Source organism: Patagioenas fasciata, chromosome 1, assembly GCF_037038585.1.
Source record: "Patagioenas fasciata isolate bPatFas1 chromosome 1, bPatFas1.hap1, whole genome shotgun sequence".
NCBI classification, from domain to species: Eukaryota; Metazoa; Chordata; class Aves; order Columbiformes; family Columbidae; genus Patagioenas; species Patagioenas fasciata.
Genome location: NC_092520.1, coordinates 68627173 through 68642474, shown reverse-complemented (window position 1 = coordinate 68642474; position 15302 = coordinate 68627173). Strand labels below are relative to the sequence as shown.

Genomic DNA, 15302 nt, shown 5'->3' with positions numbered 1-15302 from the left:
CAGAAATGGGAAACAAAGCAGGAATTTCTCAAGACATAGGAATTAGTGCTAACTTCTATATGCAATAAATATGATTTTAAGATTATGCATGGTAGACACAAAGCAATATTGATGCAGAGTCATTCATCTTTTCTATAGCTTCCAGATAAATTTATCATGATGACTTCAGGTAGGCCTTCAGCTTTACTGACTACAAAAAATAGAAGAAAGAGATAAAACCAAACCACAAGTATTTCACCTTTTTTCCTGAAGATTTATTAAAATAAAGTCAAATGGCTAAATGGTGTGCCAACTTAAAATAACTCCATTGCTAACACACTTTTGCATTTAGTATTTCCAGAAAACGTTCTTAAATTCAAGAGAATGAAAACAGTAAAGTTGCATCAAAATGTAAGAATGGTCTAGCATAAAGAATTTTAAAGTCAGGCTGGTTTTCTCCGAAGATTTGCTGTTCATCAGAGGCAAAAAAGTGTCTGTCCATATTTTTAAGTACAAAGTGCTTCCCTTCCTCCTCGAAGATCCAAATTAGTAAAAGTTTTAGTAATTCTCTCTTCCTGACCTGGAAATGAGTGGAAAATTAGAAAAGAAACATGGAAATATTTTGACTGTAGGAACTATGAATCATTTGTTTATCCCTTCATTGAATAAAAAAGTCTTCTCTGTTCTTTCCTGATGAATCTGAGGTATTTTACAGATAATCAAGCTTATTTTACATCACTTAACCCAGCAAGAGGAGATTTTGTTTCACTGTAGAGTGGCAAAGTTCTGAGAGGAGGCCACATCCACTTTTAGTAAATCATTCACATTTTATATATCTGCTATAAACCCCTATATTCTTTTTCAAAATGAATAATCTCAGCCTGTCTCTCCCCCTGATGAGGACTGATTTTTCATGCTGAAATCTTGGCTTTCTTAAAATCAGCAGAATCTTTGCCACTGAATTTAAGCAGGGTCAAGATTTTACTCTCATTTTTTGATCATTTTCGCTAATGATTTCACTTGATCTCTGAGATGAACAGTTATCGTTCCTTTAAGTGAAGTAGCTAACTTTGTCCATTTTTTTTTTTCTCCCTTTTTAACAAATCAAAGTGTTTGATTTGCTCTCTACTGACAGAGCTACAAACAGCATAACCTCAGTCTTTCTACGCCCTGGTTTGCAGAATATTGTATGTCACAAAGGTGTGGAATTGGATTAAAAGCTACAGCATGGTGCTCTGCAGATAAACCCACTGCAGGTGTGCAGTTTAATAGGATTTTAATTTAGTAGCAAGTGAACGAAGAGAAGAAGCCCAGAATGGGATTTTCTAGATGAAAAAATGCCTTTCATGCTGAGAGAAAGCAACTGCAAGCTCTGTGATAAGGAATAAAGATTGGGCCAATGCTCTCTGAGCTGCACTTTTGTAGATTACAGCTCGCTCAGAGCATCTTTGTTACTGCCACTGGTTTCGACGATTCTTAGTTCATATTATGTGTGTTTGGCTGTGTAGCATGTTGTCTGCCACACTCCCCATTAAGCCACTGTGTTCAAATCTTGTATTGTCTCACTCCCTGCCCTTTATATTTTTTCATATAAAAATAATGTTTTCCTCAGGAGATGTCGCCAAGTTGGAATGTATTCCCTTTTCAAGATTATTAATAATTATTCTCATGCTTCAAATTGCATTAAAAAAACAAACAAACAAACAAAAAACCACCACAGAAATGTTCTGCACTGTTCAAAATAAATGGAAAAACATGGTCTCTCTGCTGAGGAGTGTAATTTATATTCAGCATGAAGTAGGAATGAAGGACCAAAAACAGATGGGGAAGGAAGAGGAAGAATGGAGGTGTCAACTAAAAGATCATGAAGGGATCTGCTAAGCCACAGACACATATTGATGCTGCTGCTATCAGGCCAAGGTTGGAAGATTCTTTTCTGATTTCTTTTACCAGTCCTCCCTCTCGTTTTTCCAGGGTTTCATAGCAAAACCGAGTTTTTAGCACTAATTTCAATGAGATGAGGGTGGAGGTGCGATGAACAGATTTTTTTCCCAAGCATAACAGGCTGTAGAGAAGGCAGAGAAATGCCTCGTGGGACAAGATGAAAAAGATACGGAGGTTGGTGTTGTTGGCAGAGGACGGATGGGAGGATGGGAGCTGATGAAAGACACTGGGTCGCAGGGAGCTGCAGAGGCTGCATGAGGTAAAGGAGCTAAAAGAAAAATTATGAAATATCCCTGGGATGCACAGAGTGATGAAATGTCAGGCAGCAGAAATGTGGTCCAGGAAACAGCAGCGCATTTGGTGGATGCCACTGAGGCTGCTGAGGGTTTAGATACCCCACACAACAGGTAGTGGCCGAACGGGGTTTAGTAAGGAGCAGGGGCAGAAGGTTGCTTGGGAGCATGATGATGATTTTTCGTGATCAAAAGTTGCAGAATGCAAATCCTCTTGCAGTGGGAACCTATTCAGGGGATCTACTAAGGTAGCAATATGAAAGAAGGGGTGGGTGATGGAGATGCTTTTGGCAGCTGTGTTTCTCAGCAATCTATGGAATTAGTATTGACACCCAGAGAAGGAGCCTGCAATGGCTGAGGTGGGAGCTACCAACTGTTTGAAGGACACAAGTAGGCAGATGTGCTCATTCGTGCTGACACAGCTCCTGAAAAGATTCTGAGCTGCAGGTTCAAGTTTTTCATCTCCCCCACAGGCTGCAAACACTTGAACCACAGCATCAGCAGGCTCTTACTAGGCTTTAGTTCAATAATCACCATTGTCAGTATTTTGCAGATGGGCTGTTAGAGTCCATCAGCTACTGGGATCTTTCATCTCTAGGTTCTTTCTATACTCTGCCAGTCCTACATTTCATCCATACATTCTCTCAAATCACCCTACTCTTTATTTCATGTTTTATGCCCATCATCTCTTACTCAGATACCCCTCATCCCTCACTCTAGTCAGCCTTGCTCTATTCTTGAGATAATGTACAAAGTATGCAAAGCTGTTACACATAATTGTAAAAACATCATGTATACAGACAACACCTTGGTCAAACCCTTGTCTGCTGAGAGCCACACAAGAGCTTTGATGACCATATGAAAGCACATACAGGTAACACAGTGAAAGAACATAGGAAGCAAAGCAGATACTGAGTTATCTTTCTGTTGGTTTGTCTCCTAATTTCTGGCCATCAGTGGTTTAGAGATTCCTTGCTCATAGCCTGCACCCAGCTCAGTTTGGTTTTTGACATTAACATGGCATGGCAGGATGGGTCATTTGAAAAATGATAACAACTGTCAAACATGCCTATTACATTTATAAATCAGTCTTGATTTGTCCCCTTTGTGCCTTCTTTCTCCTCTCTAATTTTCATTGTTGAGTTAGTTTTAGCATATCTTAAATTTAAAAACGAGGGTCCTCCGAGGGTCTTTCTAGCTAATAAAGATGTTTTAAAAACAGTCTGGTTTTAGTCCTGGTCCCATTTTATGGAAGCTAAATACATCTTGGGAGGTGCTACAGCAGGATGACTCTCAAAGTGTAATTTTCTTTGTGAATCTTAATGCCATTAACATTTGTCTAGCACTCTTTTCCGGAAAACACAATGTTCTCTAAGAGTGAAGACAAGTGCTGTTATTGCATGGAAGAGAAATCTGAAAAAAGCTGAATGTATAATTCATCACTTGTACTAAGCACAGAGGCTTGATCCATGTTCTCATACTTAGCCTTGCATCCTAGGAAGAGTATATCTTGTTTTCTACCTGTATGTCATCCCTTATGCTGGTAAGTTTGAACCAGTGGACTGATTGCAAGAAAGTCTGGTGGAGCAGAAGGATCTCAAGGATTTCATACTTCTGCATGTTCTGCTAAAACTAACAGGTAGGTGGAGGGAAGAGCCTCTGGGTGCTTCCAACAGCGAGAAATGACCACGCCATATGCTCGTGTATCTGATCAATAAATACACGCGGTCTGTTTGGTCAGCAATTCCACAAGCTGCTCCCAACCCACCAGAACAGCGCTGCTCTTGCTTAGACAATGCTTGGTGAATCTAAAGGAGCACCTGAGGTCTGCTGGAAACATAAGGGAAGAATCAGGGAACTGTGGTGATGAGGAGGTGGGTGGTGTGGAATCTACAATCCCTTGGTGGGATCTGGGGTGGGTGAGGGCTGTGGAAGATGCTTTATGGCTTGAGGTTTGGGTGACACTGGGCACAGCTCCATGCAAACCTGGATTTCATTAGGTCTACTTCACACACATAAAGCCTCTCAAACAACAACACCCCTTCTGATCCCTCCCAATTTACCCAATTTATAACTTCTGTTGTTGTTGTTAAAACATTAAAAGTTAACATTTATTTTACCTTGCCGCCTGCGGCTGTGTCCACCGAACAACTCAGAACTCTGGAAAAACGTTGCTTAATCCGAAGTTATTCTGGCTCTGCATCAAAGTTATAAGAGCTGTCTGCGGAACATTGGCTTGAGGTTGCTCCTCTGCAATATAGCCCCAGAAATGGTTGGGCTCATAAACCCACAGAACAGGAGGCTCGTTTTGCTTTGCAACCCAGAAACTTTCATCAGCTTCCTCCTCTATATAGGACAGGAAAATGTGAGCCACAAAATCCATGAGTAGCAAATTAAACAAATGCCAGGATCCTAGGTTTAAAGAAAAACAAAAATAATTTTAACATCCTCTTCATTTGCTTATTTTCATGATGTGTTCTTTTTTGAAGGACTTCATGATAGTAATGGGATCGACAATGCAGCAGACTAATCACTCATCAAATAGTACTTAAAAAATTATGTATTTCCAAATATCACAGAGAAATAGGCACCAAATGCAGATTTTAAACATGAGCAAACACCTTTTTATTTTAGCTAGAGAGGAATGTGTGTTTATTTGCTTTCCTGTTCAAGCCCTTCCCCATATGCACTGCTACTACAAAGCTTATCAACAAGCACGTATCATCCCCATTTTCCCCTCGGACAGATAAATAATTTCACCTCTTCCCAAACAAATCCTCCTACAGACATCTGTGTGTCTTATATCTGTGACATCAAATGCCCTGCCTTGCAGCTTGGGACATAACTGCTAAAAGCCAAGTGAGACTCACTGGGACCATTGACTTCTGAATCATACCTTGGTTGAAAGGCCTTGCAGTAAAGAGTAGGTCTTCTTCCGTGCCATAAATCTGCATAGGAATTCATCAAACAATTCACAACCTCTGCATCCCACAAATGTGTTTACTTGGACATCAACAAGGAGACACCACCATTTATATGGGTGACCAAGGTTTATAGAGCTTTAAAAATGAAAAATACTGCCTCTTTTGATGTTAGATGTGTCTGAGAAGCTGCTGGTTCTACTGTTTGTCTTTTTGCACATTTTTAAATGATAGCAAATGATAGCAAAGTAAGACTTGATAATCTGTCAGACAAGGAAAGGGACCTTGATATTTGGAGTTCAAACTACACAGACCTGACACTAGTAGTCCATGACGGTTTCTAACAGTCTTACAGATGTTTTCAATATATTCAAGAACAGTAAGCATGAAACGAAAGCTACCACTCCAGCTGTCCCTTGGGATAATACAGAGGGACACAGATTTGAAGAGGGATAGAAAGGTGAATCGGTTTGCTTTCAAAAGAGGAATGCGCAGGTCTCTCTCCAGCAAGCGCTGCTCACCAATACGTCCCTGAATGCCTTGGAAGGGAGAGTGGTGAAGGAGATGGAGGTGTACCAGCTGAAGTGAGGCTCTGTGATGGAGACACATAGAGGCACATTTGCTGGAGAGGAGGTGGAGCTGGAAGAGCTGTAGAGGTCTCATTAGCCCTGACTGCTGTAGCACACTTGCGCCTTGCTGTCTCAGAGGGGGTAACTGCACGGTTCCTCCGACCACACTTGGGCATCACCCATGGGGAAGCTGGGCTGGAAAGGGTAAAAGTCAATGCTAATCTCAGATGTGTAAGTATGCCTGCATGTGTGCCAGATGTGCCAAGATCCAAGGCAAGAGCCCCAGACAGAAGTAAGTTTGGTTTTGCTTGCTGGTAGGTGGTGTATTTTGGGGGGAGGCACACTGCAGGAACGTGGCACTCACATCTTTGCCTAAGCGGTTGTGTTACCTCAGTGTGGATGCTGCATATTTCGACTTGCAGGCTGCCCACCATTTCTGCAAGAAATACTGAGATGTAAGAAATTTCTGAAAAGCAATGACTCTGAGTACAGAACTTTTACAGCAGATGGCTTTTTAACATAATGGCTTCAGCTTTGTCCACTAAAACTCAAAATTCTACTGGAACAGAACCATGGGAAAGAAGAGACATTGTTACGTTGTAGAGCCCAATATCTTAAAGAACCAAAGGTATTAAGAAAGAATATAATAATGACCAAATTTGTTGGAGCATCACAGAGAAAGGTTAAAAGACATTTTTTAACTCTCTCACATGTGAGAATAAATTCAGTCTTAGTGCCACTGTAGTATCATAAGAAGACTGTTGTAAGTGGGATGAAAATGTAATTTGTAACTAGTTTAAGGAAGGCTCAGCAGAGGAAGGGATGCTCTCCATCAGTCGTACGCCCGATCAGTGACAACTGCAGAACAGGGAGGCAATTCATTAAACTATTCTTGTGGTGGAAAGAGTAAAGAGAATTTCATCATCATGGGGAATTGTTTCCAGAGCTGTTCTTGGAATACATTCGTAATTTCCCCATTGCCCAAAATATTGCTTGTAACATTGGAGAGTTTTGTGTAGAACTCCTCTGGAGAGAGAGAAAGGAATAATTATTTTATTATTACTGTAATGCAGTAGCTGACGGACAAGGGATGCTATTGTGCTCTGTTCCCTGCAGACACAACAAAACTCTAATCCCGCTCCAGAGAGTTCCTAATCTAAATATAAAGCAAAAGGTGGCACCTTGATGTGGAAAAGGGCTGCGCACATATGTGCACAAACACCGACATCAGCTGGGGAAGAATACTGAAGAATACAAAAGGCAACAACCTTAACATACCCCTTTGTTATGTCCTTGTAGGAAATACATAACCTCATTAACTTCAAAACCATACTTTTTTCTTTGGCTATTTGTGTGAAGCCCCATCCAACAGAAGAGGAAAATAAAGTGAAGGTGGTCCTTTGAAAATCTAAAAAGTGGTTCGTGCAGTTTGAGATCAGATGCTATTCACAGGAGCTGGTGCATTTCTGCAGAGTGAATAACAGAGAGAGACTCTGAAAGGTTTTACAAATTAAGGGAAAGGCAGATAAGGCTGGTGCAATACAGAAATGAAAGAGACTGAACTGATTCAAGATGTGACTGTACCACTTCAAACCTCTTTGAATGAATGTGACTGCACAGTCCCTTCACTTCTCCTGCCTTTCACTGGTGTGGCGTGGATTTGATACTTGACAGCCCAAAGCCCTAAAACAGAGAGAAAACTAACCCAGCCAAAGAAGTGACAAGTGAGTTTAACACCTTAAATAGGCTTGCTTCTGGCTAGGCAAGCACTTACATCAGTGTAAAGCATAAGGAAAAGGAAGGAGCATATAGTTGTCAGAGGAACTTTTGGCAAGTAATTATTGCAGTGGCTCTGCTCTGGCTCTGTTATATGGGAAGAACCCATATAACCCACACTGGAATTTCGATGGTTTGGGATATTAGCGGCCCCAGCTTTCTGTCACACCCTGCTGCTGGGGTCGGCAGCTCTTGCAGGGAGGGAGAGCAGAGGCCCACACCTCAGGCTGCTGTTTCCCATGTCCCCACAGACAAATGATGGCTGCTGCCGAAAGAGGGAGTCGTGCCCTTCTCACCGTTTCCAGCCGCATGCTCCTATAATACCTTCCCCTCTTCTGCTCACCCTGGAGTTTTGAATCAGAAAACAAATCTGGCAAAAAACAAAATGTTTCACTTGCCTGACCTGGCTAGCCACAGCACCAGATGAATGGTGCTGCTTGCTGCAAGAGAGAGCATAGGAAGAAGTGATGCCCCTAATGACTTCAGTGTGAATTTATCTCAGTTAAAAGCATCTGGTGCCTCTGCCATCTCAGGAGACAGAGGGGTATATCAGATGAGAGTCACAAAGATCCTACTTACCAAAACTGTCTGCATAGTTCAGGGTCATAACCTTGCTTACTGCGCTCAGGAGGAAGTTCCATTTCAACTGGAAATCTGAGGCCAATTTTCTGAATTCCTCTTTACTCCTGCTCGGCTGCAGACAGAGCAAAAAAAGTACTTTATGATCAGGCTGCTTAAAATAATTCCTTATTGTGTTGCAATTTCCCTGTACAAACTGCACACAAGGGTGGAACAAGCAGGTTTTTTTGTTAGAATCCTGAAATAACTTAGGTTGAAAGGGATCTGTGGACATCATCTAATCCAACCTCTTCCTCAAAGCATGGGCAGCTTGCTTCAGGCCTCATCCAGACACATTCTGAATACCTCCAGGATGGAGATTCCAGAGGCTTTCCAGGTAACCTCTCCCCATGCTTAACTGCTCTAATGGTATTTTTTTTTTCTTTTTATCTATTGGAAATTTTATTTGCTGCAACTTGTGTCTATTGCCTTATACCCTATAACTGTGAACCTCCATGAAAAGTCCATCTTCTCTGTATCATCCCATGAGGCAGCTGAGGATTCTGTGAGATGAAGGCACTACAGAACTGCAAAGTGATCTTCTTAATTAAAAAAACTTTAAGAAATAATCAAGCTCAAGAAGTGCAGTTTGTCCTGCTTCTTCAGAAAGCAAAAAAAAAAAACAAAACCCAAAACCAAAAACAACTTTAACCACCACACAGACCCAAGGTAATTGGTTTGGCAACCAACCAAATGCAGTTGTACAATCAAGCTACCACTAATTCTGTACCAGTGATGGAACAGGAGTGGTAGATTTTGGTAACTTAAGGAAAGGTGCACGTGTGAGAATGATCATACTTGAATCTTTCACAAGAGCTAGAGACAGTGTACTAGAAATTGTCACTCTCCTGCTGCCTGCTAAAAGTCAACAGTTTTGTAAATCAATGATTTCAGTAATCATGAGGTGTTCACTTCATTTTTACTAACATTTTTCTTTTGAATTTTGGCTTGTTAGGGACTGTTATAATATGTGTCTATGAGATGAGAGCAGATACTGACACCATCCAAGTGGATATATGCACAGAAATGTGCTTGTAGTTTTTTGCACAGATGGAATTTTTGTGTGCCAATTAATTTCCCCCTTTTTCTGCAACATGCATAAATTGTATTTATGGAAATACGCAGTCTGGTCAGGTTGCTAGAGTACAATGTAGCTCCGGCAGACTAGTGACAGTCAGCATGTAGCACGATAAATGATGTGATCACATTTTCTTTTATGGAATGATTAAATTAATTTTATACCTGAATGACAAAAGCCTGAAGATTTGAAGACACACAGTTCAGGAGAACCTGAATATCTATGGAAGGGACCAGCAGAGACATTAAGTCATTCAAACCTATGAAATACAGAAGGGAGATCATTACCTGAAGTGATTGACTTGCTTTTTGGTTTGTTTCTGCAGTTTTTAGCCTTTTATTCTTTTATCTTTAGCTTAAACTATATTAAGACATCTGTTCATAGCATTTTGATTAATATACTTATATGATTCCTTTAGTGAGGAATAGTACACTAATTTGAAAACAGAATTCACATTTGTGTCCATTTCCACCATATCTGCACTGACCTAGTCATCATGGCAAAGGTGGCAAGAATAAACACTTCCAGTGTGAAAGCTGGAATTTAGTTATATGCAATAGCAACTTACTTGTGTGAGATTTTATGTGGTTAAGAAAAAAAAAAATCTTGGTTTATCTGTTGAGGGGGAGAAAACAGTTTTAAAACAATAACAGAAAATGCAGAATATTCTGGAGACCAACAGAAATACAGATAATATTGCCACAAATCAGTGCAGCTGCTCCCCTAAAACATTGGAACCTACTACCCAGTACTAAAAGGTACATCACTATGGCACCTCTCTGAATTTATACCCTTCAAACTGAGACACCTTCCTTCAAGAAGGCATATGGATAAGGTCTGTGAAACCTTGTTTATTATAAGTAACAGTTTGCAAAAGCAACAAAAACAGAGAATGCCATAAATTCACCTTGGAAAGAGTAAGATCATCATTAATATAATGTGCAAATATAGTAAGAGCATTCTGCACAGCGTTTTAATATTTTAAGCTGTATATCAATATTATGCAAATGGTTCTCCTGATGGTTCTGTGAAGAATGCAAGTTATTTTTCCCACTGAAAGCAGCCATGGAAAGGCTGTGGTGCATCCCTTGTCAGCGAGCAAGTTGGCGGTGGGCCAGCAAAAAAGAGCTGAGGTTTCCTCCTGTCAGTTCTATGCACGGCCTAGTCCAACTTGCCCATCCCTTGCTAACAATTTAAACAGCAGCTCATTAATCTAAAAATTGACTTGCCATTATCTTCCCCTCACTTTTCATTAAGTTGGAAAATGCATTATGTCATGGCTGCATACAAACTGTGTATTTTAATATTTTACAGCACAACATCAATCCCACAGGCTGCAACATAGCAAAAGGACATGGAAGCTGAAAGGCTGATAGTCCTTGTCCAGTTCAGCATACAATATTTTAAAATTTGGCCACAAGAAATGATTTTGTCTACTTTGATTAATAACAGAGGAAAATGCGAAATGCAACTCTTGGAATCTTCTTTTTGTCAAAGAAAAAGATAATAAATGATCAACCCTGTTTGTCAACCTTCTTCTAGAAGGTACATCATTCAGTAACACAAACCCTACTCCTGCTGCCGTAGAAAGCTTTCATTCTTAACCTTTAAAGTTAAAATGATAATATTACATGCTTCATTCTCAATTTTATTGGCTCTTTTCCAGTACCCTGGGTTACGGCAAGACTGAAATTCCCATTGGGGCAGAAACCGTGGATAAAAAAGAGGAAATGCTGGAGCTTCAACAATGGCAAGCAAGGGCTTAAGTGGATAGACAAAATATAACAAAAAAATATTACATTTGAGGTGTATGTCGTTCTGTGGCTCCTCTGGATTCCTAGATTTTGGTTGAAAGAGGTTTCCAGGCACATCCAGAAATCCCTGACTGATGACAGCATGCAAGTCTGATCGCAGAACAGTGACTTTGCTGTTGCTGTTCAAGACTGTTCTCATTATCTATAGATAAAAAGAAAACAGTTAATGCCTTTCATTTTCTCAAGCCCTAACTCAGTCAAAAAGCTTCCCTTATTCAATACCAGACTTGATATAAACAGTCTCTGAATTGGGAAAAAAAATAAATCAAAGGAGATGAATCTGAAGTTGCCTTCAAGTGTTTTTTGTTCTAGGAATTATTATTTTCAATGGCGCCCTGTGGTGGTTAACATGCTTGAAGTATCTGAGCAATTGGTTTTGCCCAGAGTTGTTATAGTTACACCAAATAATGGTATTTTGTCTGAAACATGGAATTGTGTATCAGGGCTGACTTTCCCTTGATGTTACTTGTCCTTAGTATATGCTTCAATTAAATTAGAAGGCAAGTCTTCTCAAGCTGCCCAAACCTTTGAGAAGACAAAAACAACATTATAAATGTGGTGCCAGTTAAAATTAGTTGGGATTTTATCCCATTTATCTGCTTATGAGTAATTTGTGAATGAGTCTGGCTTCATATTTGTCCCCAAAAGTAGCTAGATATTGCAAGCAATTTTCAGCCTAACTTTGATCCTTATCTCTGAACCTTTTCTTTTTTTTTTTTTTTTAAATTCCATTGCTAATATCAAACAGTATTGCTCCAGATTCTTGATGAAAAGATGGAAACGATGAAGGAAATTAAACCTTAATCCATTAAAATTTGTTAATCTCTCACTTTGTCTCTCACTTCCATACTGAGATCAGTAAGAACCTAAAGCCTTTGTTGAATTTCAGGCTTTTATATGAATAATTCATGTCCAGTGTGACCTTACAGAGGAAAAATATTTTTTGTAAAATTTAGAAAAACCTCAGGATTCGTAAATGTTTTAAAAAATCTAATACGCCAGAGGCTTACCATGCCCCCACAAGCAGCAGAGAATGCAGCTGCCCATTTGTGTGCAAACATAATTCCCAATCCGGCAATGTTTCTTTTTCATCCTTCTGCTAGCTTTACTGAAATACAAAAGGCACTCTGATTCTCACTTGGTAATCCCTTTCAGCTAAGTTAAAGACTAAGTCTTTTACCTTACTGGAGTTTCTAGTGTCAGAAGGAGAGCTGCTGCTTGCAACAAGAGGACATGAGCCAAAGGCTGGGAACTACCGGGGGCAGCACCTTCAGCAGGCTGCCAGTACCCCTCTTTATGCCCCGGTTTTACACCAGTCACTTTAGCTAATGCACTTCACTAAATATAATTCTCTAAATCAGGGGTGTCAAACACATTTTAACCGGGGGCCACATCAGCCTCGCGGTTGCCTTCAAAGGGCCAAATGTATAAATGTATGAAGTCCTAAAATTACATTCGGCCCTTTGAAGGCAACCGCGAGGCTGATGTGGCCCCCGGTTAAAATGCTCTAACTGATTGAGCGTCTGCTCCGACAACACTTAAATACAGGTTACCAGAGGCAGGAATCAGCCCGAAGAAACAACAAGCAACATATTCACATTCCTTTCTCACAGGGAACTCACACCTTTTTATGCTCTAATTACTTCTGCATGTCCAGGTAGTAGCAGCTGTCAGCCTGCTTTATCTGCACATGATGGGAAAGTTACTTTTTTTTTTTCTTTTGAATGCTGACCCTGCCAAAATTGTTCCTGTTTTCTCACCAGGTGGCTAAGTCATTGCAAAGTATTCTACAAGGGCTGGTGTGGTTACACCATGTGGAGGCTGCAGTTACACAGCTCCTCCATAGTGTAATACTTCTCAGTAGGACACTCTCACCTGCTTTGACCATCCATCTCTGGTTGAAATTCAAGGTGTATTTTAGACAAAAAAAACCTGAGAAGGATGATTAGAAATATCAAATGACTCCTATGTAGGAAGATGAGATGAACTTCAAATAGAAATAGCTGAGGGAGGATGTGATGGAGGTTTACAGGGAGAATTACATGAAGAAGGGCAGAAATGTTAAAGTTAATAAAATTAAGTACTTTTTCACTCAATAAATAATCAAACCCTGGAACTCACTACCCCAGGGTGTTATGGATGCCAAAATCAAGCTATTAAATACCAAGATGTGGATACAACCTTCACCTCAGATTTGTAGAAGCCAGGAGCATACACTGGAGGAGGACTGATGAGAGCCACCAGGAGAAATAGGCTACAAGTCCACACAAGCCTGGGTCTGGCTGACTAAACCACTCAACAGTCCTTTCTGAGGGACATCTGCCTCTTCACTAAGCATCTGCATGTTCCTCACAAGCTGAAAATTTTAAACACCTGTGATGTTTAGCTAACCATCTTCTGGTGTGTGTTGGACAGAAGGATATATTTGCAGGGGAATGTTTAGCTGATATTTGTTTCCTATTCTGCTTTGCTGGAGCCCAGTATCCATGGCTTTGGCAAGATCTCCAGCAGAAGTTGTAATAGAGACTGTATCACTGCTGAAAGACTCATGGGGATGCTAATTTACAAGGCTTGCATAATTTTATTTATTGAAACTATTGTTTTTCACTTGCCGATGGGACTAATCACCACGTACACCAGAACTCCTTTGCCCTTCCCTTTGTATTTTAAAGAGGCTCTAGAGAAGGTGCAAACATCATTTGCTTGTGAGAACAGAGCCAAGAGCTTGTTAACATGAACAAGAACCAGGCTAAGGATGTGCTCAGCTGTAAGCGTTGATCTGACCCAGATTCTGAGGTCTGCGAGGTTCACTTTGTGTCAGTTAAAGAGCATAAAGGGGATGCAGACCAGTCAAAGGCTGCTGCTAGAGAATCCCCCCCAATGCAGGCTGCAATTCTCTTGCCCTAAATCTTGAGGGTGTAAATTAATTGTTGACCCTCTGTAGCTTTTCTGTGCATTAAGAATAAGCAGGGAAGAGTTGAAAACCTACAACCAGCCCCTTGACATCATGGCTTCAGCACAAGGATGATGTATATTCTGAGTATGCAAAGCAAATGCAAATGACTGGGAACAGCAGGCACTTGCAGTCTTGCTTGATCATGTCCTTCGACGCACAAGAACACTCCTTCAAAACACACAAAGCTGAGCTTTTCAGGTATTTAGTATCTCTAAGAACTGCTGCAGTATATGGGAACTGTGAGTGCTCAGCACCTCACAGAAGTGAACCTTTTGCCTGTGTTAGTACACCGGTGCATATTTGTGTATTATTACAATTTTTAAAAACCTTTTTAAAGTGACGTGTGTCTTTTTTATGTTGTTGGTGATGAGTTTTTCGATAAAGAGAAGCTGCGTTTATTGAGGAAGAACGTGGCAATACCATACAGTTCATTAAGCCACAGTTCCCTTCCTTTCTCCCTTTATTGTGGGGAAACAATGTAGTAATTTAAGCCACATGGCAAGTTGGGAGAATCTTGTACTTGGTGTTTGAAGGAGAGGAGACAACATACCACCTGTTCTTTTCTGCTTTCTTCCCTGTTCATGACCTATCTGTTCTGTTGTTGCCCAGATCACCTCAAAACCCAAGGATCTGGAAGTATCCAGGGACACCAATGGAAGGAATGCTGCAGGGAGGGTACAGCCTGTCATTATAACGCCGTACTAAACGAAACAATTCACTTTGCAGTGTTCAAAGGGATAAAAATGCAGCACCCGGATGCATCTCCTTTGTCACTGTGGCTGAGAAGAATGATACTCTGGACCAAAAAGCAGGTAGAGATATTGTTAGAGAGATTTTCTGTTTTTTTGCCCAAGGAAAAAAGCCAATCTGAGTGGTGCCCATGAGGAGAAAAGTTCAGAAGGTGCTTTCCTTCAGCATTCCTTTCAGCACTCTCTGCTCAGAGGATGGAGAAGATTTTGCCAGCTGATCCCTGGGATCCATGAAAAAGTTGAGGGTCTTGTGCCCTTACAGACCTCCTGCCCTGCTCCCCAACCATGCAGCTTCTCTGCAGCTGATGTATTAGTGATTCCCCTTGTGCAGGCTGCTGTGGCACTTGTTAGAGAGAGTAGTCAGGACACAACATAAAATAAATTTTAGAATAAAACTGGGTTTTGCATGGCTGAATGAAGATACTGGAAACTGTCATCTGACCCTTGCAGCTACTGTGTTCTCCTCTCCATGGAGGATCATTGACCATATCTCAGAAGCTTTCACTTAATGCAGAGGGAGGAAAAGGTCCTGTCAGCATACTCATGGTGTGGGAAGAGATAGGTAGGAGGGTGAACATGGTTTGGACCATGGGCAGTCTACAGCT

General features: G+C 40.8%; 1 protein-coding gene across 1 annotated transcript in view; it reads right to left on the bottom strand.

The window, feature by feature from the left end:
- Window positions 1-240: 240 nt before the first annotated feature.
- The window catches only part of RFX8 (regulatory factor X8), a 73418-nt gene continuing 58356 nt past the window's right edge, over window positions 241-15302 (bottom strand). The window contains exons 12-16 of the mRNA XM_071808075.1: window positions 10978-11134; window positions 9343-9437; window positions 8062-8176; window positions 4337-4628; window positions 241-559 (exon numbers count right to left, since the gene is read on the bottom strand). Coding sequence (XP_071664176.1) covers window positions 4369-4628; window positions 8062-8176; window positions 9343-9437; window positions 10978-11134 — 627 coding nt within the window. The 3' untranslated portion in view covers window positions 241-559; window positions 4337-4368. The remainder of the gene's footprint in view (window positions 560-4336; window positions 4629-8061; window positions 8177-9342; window positions 9438-10977; window positions 11135-15302) is intronic.